The 8,039-nt window shown below is 51.4% G+C and overlaps 1 protein-coding gene across 1 annotated transcript in view; it reads left to right on the top strand.

Annotated features, from left to right (window-relative positions):
• Positions 1-8,039, top strand: part of VIPR2 (vasoactive intestinal peptide receptor 2) — a gene marked incomplete at its 5' end in the record, with an annotated part of 36,072 nt that overhangs the window by 6,369 nt on the left and 21,664 nt on the right. Inside the window, one exon of the mRNA XM_023746916.1 lies at positions 1,164-1,263. Coding sequence (XP_023602684.1) covers positions 1,164-1,263 — 100 coding nt within the window. The remainder of the gene's footprint in view (positions 1-1,163; positions 1,264-8,039) is intronic.

Raw genomic sequence — 8,039 nt, 5'->3', positions numbered from 1 at the left:
CACAGCCACAGTGCATACATTTTCTAGAGCAAGGACTTTCTAAGTTTGATTTGCATCCTTTATTGTTCCTCCATACTTCACTTTCAGAGTATGCAAAGGAAAATTCAAATGATTCCTTTCTTATGCAATGAAATGTATATGTGGTCCCCACAAAAAGCATACCTTCTGAAAACTGATGATCTATTTTAAAAACTGTCTTTGTACTGGATTTTCCCTTTCCTAAAAACATTTCTGCAGTCTCAGAAATACCAGCTACAATCCCCTCCCAAACTTCAGTGGTCTTCATATAGTCAGGTTTACACACAGTCCCAAGCTCCCTGGCAAGACACTTTTGTTACTCTTTTGCCTTTTCCCGGGAGAACTTTGGCCCATTGATCTCCCCTATTGTTTCTGCAGTCATCTACTTCACACCAAGTGACTCCACTAAAAATGGCACGGGGGCGGGGGGGGGGGGTGATAAAAAGGAGCTGCTGGGCCTCTGCACAGACAGAGCAGCATGTGTCTCAGGACAGAGGCCCGTAGACAGCACAGCCTCTATCTGTGTCACGTCTCAGCTCCCTCAAGGTCGTGTTTAGTGGCAGGGATATGACTGTCCCACCTTCCCTCTGCCCACCTCCCCTCTCATCTTTTTTGAAAAGCTCCTGCACCCCGAGCCCTGAGGTGGAGTTTCTAACGTGACCTGCAGCCTCTGAGGATGAGGTTATCCTGATGGGGCTGTTGTGTGGTGGGAGGCGGCCCTTATCCAAGGCTGCTGGCTGCTGGGCAGCGGTGCTCGGGGTGGTCTCGCCAGTGAACACGGATTCACTGTCATTAAATCAGGGCTACGACACGGAGGACGTGAATATTGAAAGGTTATTGGGTTAAAGAGCTCTATTGCCGCCACATTGTACACTAACAACATGCCATGTACTCTGTGAGTTTGCTTTCCTGTTCAGAAGACATGCTGTTAGGTTCTATATCTGTTTTATGTTTCCTTCACAAAGGAAACAGTGTAGCTTTTCAAGATAATCCTGCCAGAAACATGAAGGTGATCGCTTTCAAATGAGTGTTAGTTTGGAAGCAGTTTAAAACTCTTCAATTTGGGGTTTTTTATGAACATTTGCTTGAGTGTCCGCTTAGGGTGGAATTTTTACTTATTTCTGTTTTTTTAAAACCTTGACCAGGTGAACAGCGTTCACCCCGAATGCCAAATTCATCTGGAAATACAGGAGGAGGAAACAAAATGTGCAGAACTTCTAACGGCTCACACAGCGACACACAAAGGTAAGGCGGGCTCGGCGAGTGAGGTGCCCGGGATGGGCACCCTGGCAGGCAAGCAGCTCACACCTCACTCTGCAAACAGGTGTTTCAGGTCACCTGTATCTTTTTTAAAAAGGTCTATTTTCACGCTTTTTAATAAACTTCTGGTAAAACTCATATGGAGGGGAAGTCTTTCACATAAACTTTTAAAAAGAAAGCTTAAGTCCTTAACAGAAACTGTTTCCATGGTTAGCAACTGTTACTAAAATAATTTCATGGATGTTGCCATGCTTTACAAAAGCAATTCCGTTTTCCAGGAGTGTTTATCTGATTTCTTGTATTTTAAATTCTTAGTGACATCACAGATAATTTTGGTCCAGTTAAGAACAATGGAAACTTATCAGAACTCAAACAGGAAAATGAGATTTTTGTTCTCCTGAAGACAGGCCTAGTGTCAATGTAGTGAACATGGTGGTTTTATTTCCTTCCGGTCAGAGAGGAGATGCCGGGGCAGCAGGCCCTGAGCTGGCACATGCACATGGTGTAGCCTCAGAAGGTCTGGTGTGACCACAGGTTATAAACAGTAGCAAGCCCTTCCTCCTTCGGCTTTCCTTCTCTCTGGTCTGTGTCATTAGTTTACCCTCTTCAAGGAAAAAATTAAAGTAAAAGTAAGGCGATGTGTAAAAGCAGCCCGTGGGCTGGGAGGAGCACAGGCCGTCCCCGGGAGGGCTCCGTGCAGACCGGGCTCCGTGTACACTGGGCTCCGTGCAGACCGGGCTCCGTGTACACTGGGCTCCGTGCAGACCGGGCTCCGTACAGACTGGGCTCCGTGCAGACTGGGCTCCGTGCAGACCAGGCTCCGTGCAGACCGGGCTCCATGTACACTGGGCTCCGTGCACACCGGGCTCCGTGCAGACCGGGCTCCGAGCAGACCGGGCTCCGTGCACACCGGGCTCCGTGCACACTGGGGTCCGTGTACACCGGGCTCCGTGCACACCGGGCCCCGAGCAGACCTGGCTCCGAGCAGACCGGGCTCTATGCAGACTGGGCTCCCTGCACACCGGGGCTCCATACAGACTGGGCTCCGTGCAGACCGGGCTCTGTGCACACCGGGCTCCGTGCACACCGGGCTCCATACAGACTGGGCTCCGTACAGACTGGGCTCCGTGCACACCGGGCTCTGTGCAGACCGGGCTCTGTGCAGACCGGGCTCTGTGTAATCCGGGCTCCGTGCAGACCGGGCTCCTTGCACACTGGGCTCCGTGTACACCGGGCTCCGTGCAGACCGGCTCCGTGCTCACCAGGCTCCGTGTACAACGGGCTCCGTGTACACCATGCTCCGAGCACACCGGGCTCCATACAGACTGGGCTCCGTGCAGACCGGGCTCCGTGCACACTGGGCTCCGTGCAGACCGGGCTCTGTGCACACTGGGCTCCGTGCAGACCGGACTCCGTTTACACCGGGCTCTGTGCACACTGGGCTCTGTGCAGACCGGACTCCGTGCACAGTGGGCTCCGTGTACACCGGGCTCCGTGCAGACCGGGCTCCGTGTACACTGGGCTCCATGCAGACCGGTCTCCGTGTACACCGGGCTCCGTGTACACTGGGCTCTGTGCAGACCGTGCTCCTTGCACACCGGGCTCTGTGCAGACCGGGCTCCGTGCACACCGGGCTCGGTGTACACCAGGCTCCGTGCAGAACGGGCTCCGTGCACACCCGGCTCGGTGTACACCAGGCTCCGTGCAGAACGGGCTCCGTGCTCACCGGGCTCCGTGTACACTGGGCTCCGTGTACACCGGGCTCCCTGCAGACCGGGCTTCGTGTACACCGGGCTCCATGCAGACCAGACTCCGTGTACACTGGGCTCCGTGTACAACAGGCTCCGTGCAGACCGGGATCCGTGCACACCGGGCTCTGTGTACACTGGGCTCCGTGTACACCGGGCTCTGTGCAGACCAGGCTCCGTGCAGACCAGGCTCCGTGCACACGGGCTCCGTGCACACCGGGCTCCGTGTACACTGGGCTCTGTGTACACCGGGCTCCTTGCAGACCGGGCTCCGTGTACACTTGGCTCTGTGTACACCGGGCTTCGTGCAGACCGGGCTCCGTGTACACTGTGCTTCGTGCAGACCGGACTCCATGCACACCGGTCTCTGTGCAGACCGGGCTCCGTGCACACCGGGCTCTGTGCAGACCGGGCTCTGTGCAGACCGGGCTCGGTGTACACCAGGCTCCGTGCAGACCGGGCTCCGTGCACACTGGGCTCCATGTACACCGGGCTCCGTGCACACTGGGCTCCGTGTACACCAGGCTCTATACAGACTGGGCTCCGTACAGACTGGGCTCCGAGCACACTGGGCTCCATACAGACTGGGCTCCGTGCACACAGGGCTCCGTGCACACCGGGCTCCATACAGACTGGGCTCCGTGCAGACCAGGCTCTGTGCAGACGGGGCTCCGTGCACACCGGGCTCCGTGCACACCGGGCTCCGTGCACACCGGTGTGGGCTGTGGGCACAGGGCCAGGCGAGGGCTGCTGGCCCAGGAGAGGAGGGGAGGTGGCGGTGTGCGGGTGGACAGGGGAGCCGACGGGGGGCGAGGGATGTGGTGCAGGAGGGACAGGTGCTCCTCAGCCCGCTCTCATTACTCTGAGGAAATGCAGGCACCAAACTGCCCAGCTTCCACTTTCAGAAAACATTAGAAATGCAAACTTTACGTAAAATATTCCAAGCTCTTAAACGCGTGCAAGCGGCACCTAACCAGCTCTGTGAGTGGGTGGCAGGCAGGCCTGTGTGGCCGCGCCTCCCTGGTGCAGGGGACCAGCCTGCAGTGGGCTCAGCGCCTTCCCTGTCCTCACGCCCCACCCACCCCCGCCTTGGGCAGGGCAGCGGCTGGGAGGCTTCGGCCTTCTCACAGTGACAGGCCAGTCCTTGGGCGTTTTCCTAAGCGGAGGGCACCAGCTCTGGGCATGAGGCCGGTGCCGCAGCGGAGGAGGCACGTGCAGCTGACCCCACCTTCCCGCCAGCAGGAAGGGCATGAGAGCAGCTCAGAAGGACTTGGGTGCGGAACTCCTTTTCTTCTTTTACTGCTAACACTGTGCTCAGCCCGGATGCCAGGGACGTCAGTAGTGCTGACCAGAATGGAGACCCTGGAGACAGGAAGGCAGCCCCGGGAGCGGCGTGTGCCACGCCGTCATAACACTGCTGGATGGATGTCCTGGACAGTCCTGGACGTCGCCAAGTCCTGACATAAATCTACGGGAGATTACCCGTGAACACAGGGAGGGCCTGCCCCCACCCCTGCCCCGCCCCCTCGGAGTCCCAGCCTCTGGGCCCCACCAGGCCTCCGCAAAGCTCCCCAGCGCCGCCCACCAGAGTTCCTGTGACACAACCGAGTCCCAAGTCGGCATGGACGTTGGAGGGACGGTTTTGAGAATCTTCACTGTATTATCAGGAAGCGGTGACGTATGAAGGTGACACAGCGAACGTCCTGGGGTGAAAGGCACACGCGTGCTGGAAGCAGCTTGCACCTGCTCAGCTTCCTGAACAGGTGGTTGCGCCCCAGGCCGCCCGAGGCGCGTCCTGCAGCGCAGGCCTGACCGGGTCACCACCACAGGCTTCGTCGCATCTGCTCGGCACAGCTCCTCAGCACATTTGGATGTTCAAGGTTCCTTGCACTCAGGGTGTTTTTCAAACAGACAGGTTCAAACTGGTTCCTCTCTGTTCCTGTGAAAACCCTTGGCTCAGGGAGCAGCTTCCACGTCAGTTCCAGTCCCAGGACATGCTCCCCACAGTAAGCCTTGCCACCTGCAGACTCGAGCCCTGAGGTGGTCACACGGCTGCTCTTTGTGGCGCCCAGGGGAACGGGCCCTGGTCTTTCCTGGGAACTGACCACTTGGGGGTCCAGGAATGGTCATGTGTTGAGGGGTCTCTCAGCAGAAAGTCAAACAAGCCAGTGTGTGCACTGCCCTGTGCAGGCCCAGAGCGGAGTGGGCCTGAGACGGAAACCACAGGAGGATGCGGGGTGGGTCTATAGCAAGCGTGTCAAACTCAAAGGCTAACATGGCCAAACATACAAGGTGGAAGTGTATGTGGCCACACAAAAACAGAAGCTTCAATTTTCACAGAAGCATAGGTTTATTTCAATAGAGACATGCTGAATACAAAGGGCTGAAATAAATGAGTCATTGTTAACATAAAATAGTAGGACATTTTAATAAAAATTAATAGTTTTTGAACAACAAATACACATCTATCAACAAGTGAATCTAAAAATCAAGTGAATAAATAATCTGATGAGCAGAATAAACTGGTGAACATAATAGAATCAGGGGCATAGAAAGGGAGTGGACTGACTATTCTGGGGGGGGAAGGGGTGTGGTGGGTGCGGGAAGAGACTGGACAAAAATCGTACACCTATGGATGAGGACAGTGGAGGGGGGTAAGGGCAGAGGGTGGGGCGGGAACTGGGTGGAGGGGAGCTATGGGGGGAAAAAAGAGGAACAACTGTAATAATCTGAACAATAAAGATTTAATTTTTAAAAAAATTAATATTTTTTCTTGAACATTAACTCACCAGACACTGAATAACTGCACAAATTAATAAGCGTAATGCAAATAAACCTATTTTTCTTATTCTCCGAAAGCAAATTATTTCCTGTTGTGCACACCAAACAAGTCAGTACAAGACTAATGACGTGGCCATCGGCTGCTTAAAATATTCGTTGCTAGTATTAGTGGAGAGAAATGGTGCGCCTGCGTGTAAGGGAGATGAATGCAACACAATTATAGTAATCAATCATTAGTGAATGTTGTAGTTTGTTATTAATAACTAGTGGCTCGGTGCACAAATTTGTGCACAGTGAAAGGAAATTAATTAGAAGAAATATTTTAATATTGCTATTTGCCCTTTCTCTGTAATAGAAGTGTCAACCAAATTCATGATCGGCAATGGCAGATGGAAACACACATGTGCAATTGACGCCAGTGAGAGCGTTATATGTATCACACATGCACGAGCCTTTTATAAATATAGAATAAACTTGCTTAATTAGACCTGTTTTCTAATGTAGCTAAACTTTTTCCAGCCCAGTGAAGCACCCCAACAGGTAATTGTCAGCAACACAGCAGTAAATATCACCTGCACATCTCCCACTGGGGATGTGCCTGCAACCCAGGTACATGCCCTTGACCGGAATCGAACCTGGGACCTTTCAGTCCGCAGGCCGATGCTCTATCCACTGAGCCAAACCGGTTTTGGCTACTTAGCCTTTTATAGATATAGAATAAACTTGCTTAATTAAACCTGCTTTCTTATTTAGCTAAACTTTTTCCAGTCCAGTGAAGCACCCCCAGCTTCTCTTTCAGGTAATTGTCAGCAACACAGCAGTAAATATCAACATGAAGCAGATTATTATTGTAGATCATGCAGGGAGAACAAAGGGTAAAATGTTGAACTGCAGCAGTGTTTGACTATATTCTGTGCAGTGAGAAAACCTGAAATCATTTTCAAGGTCCACCATTTCTTACTTCTTTTCAGTCGGGTCAAGTTTCTATGCTTTCTAAATCTCCATTTTCTGGCTAATGAAAAGAAAAAAAGGATTCCCACCGAGTCTCCTATCTACCCTACTCCAGGACTTCTGTGAGGATCAAATGAGATGAGGCATGGGAAAATGCTTCACAGACATTTGGTTAAAGTGTAAAATGTTTTCACCTGGCTATAAAGCAAGTCATGTTTCTGGGCTGAAGAAACTGTAAGGAGGTTAGTTGTCGATAGGTAGAGGAAGCTGGGCATTGCTACGTGACATCATTACCCGGCGCCCACAGCAACCATAGGACTGGGCTGGACTGTGAGCCACATTTTGCACCATGGGGTCTTGGCAGTGTTGGCTCGATTTGGTGGCCTGTTGCTCCAGGATGGTGGTGGGGCCTGTGTCCCACTTGGGGGGAAGACGAGTGTTGCTTTGTGTGTGCCAGGTCCATGGTGCCATTTCTCTGTGTGCGTCACTGCAGCTCCTGCATTGAGTGTCTGTCCCCTGGTGGTCAGTGCACATCATCGCGACCGGTCAGACATCAGACACTTAGCATATTAGCCTTTTATATATATAGATACTTGATGTTAATATACCTTATTACTGCTCATATTCACTTTAATTATTTAGTAAAGGAAGTAGCTGCCAAGTTTTTCTGCACTTAAGTCATCTATCTGTATTCTATAGTGCAGGGAGATAACAGAGTATAGACAGTCCTTGGGTTATGTCAGACTCGACATATGTTGTTTCATGGTTATGTCGCCATCTATTTATTTATTAAAAAAAAAAGTTTCGTCATTTCAATGTATATACATATGTGTTTTATATTTTTTATTATTTATTTACCACAAGTAAAGGTCAGGAATTGTTATGTTTCTTTTAATTTTTTTTTTACTGTTTTACTTCATTACTACTGTGTACGTGCTCCATGTGAGTGATGTAGGTGCTTATGTAGGTAGATTCTGGATTATGGCAAAAATCGCATTATATCACACCATAGGAACGAATCTCCAACGTAACCTGAGGACCTACTGCAGGGGTCCTCAAACTTTTTAAACAGGGGGCCAGTTCACTGTCCCTCAGACCATTGGAGGGCCGGACTATAGTTTAAAAAAAAAAACTATGAACAAATTCCTATGCACACTGCACATATCTTATTTTGAAGTAAAAAAACAAAACGGGAACAAATACAATATTTTGTATTTGCATGTGGGCGCGGGCCGTAGTTTGAGGACCCCTGACCTACTGTATGGAAATATCTCATTTCTG

Source organism: Myotis lucifugus, unplaced genomic scaffold (assembly GCF_000147115.1).
Source record: "Myotis lucifugus unplaced genomic scaffold, Myoluc2.0 scaffold_759, whole genome shotgun sequence".
NCBI classification, from domain to species: domain Eukaryota; kingdom Metazoa; phylum Chordata; class Mammalia; order Chiroptera; family Vespertilionidae; genus Myotis; species Myotis lucifugus.
The sequence above is the reverse complement of the archived record's forward strand: the minus strand, read 5'-3'. Positions and strand labels throughout refer to the sequence as shown.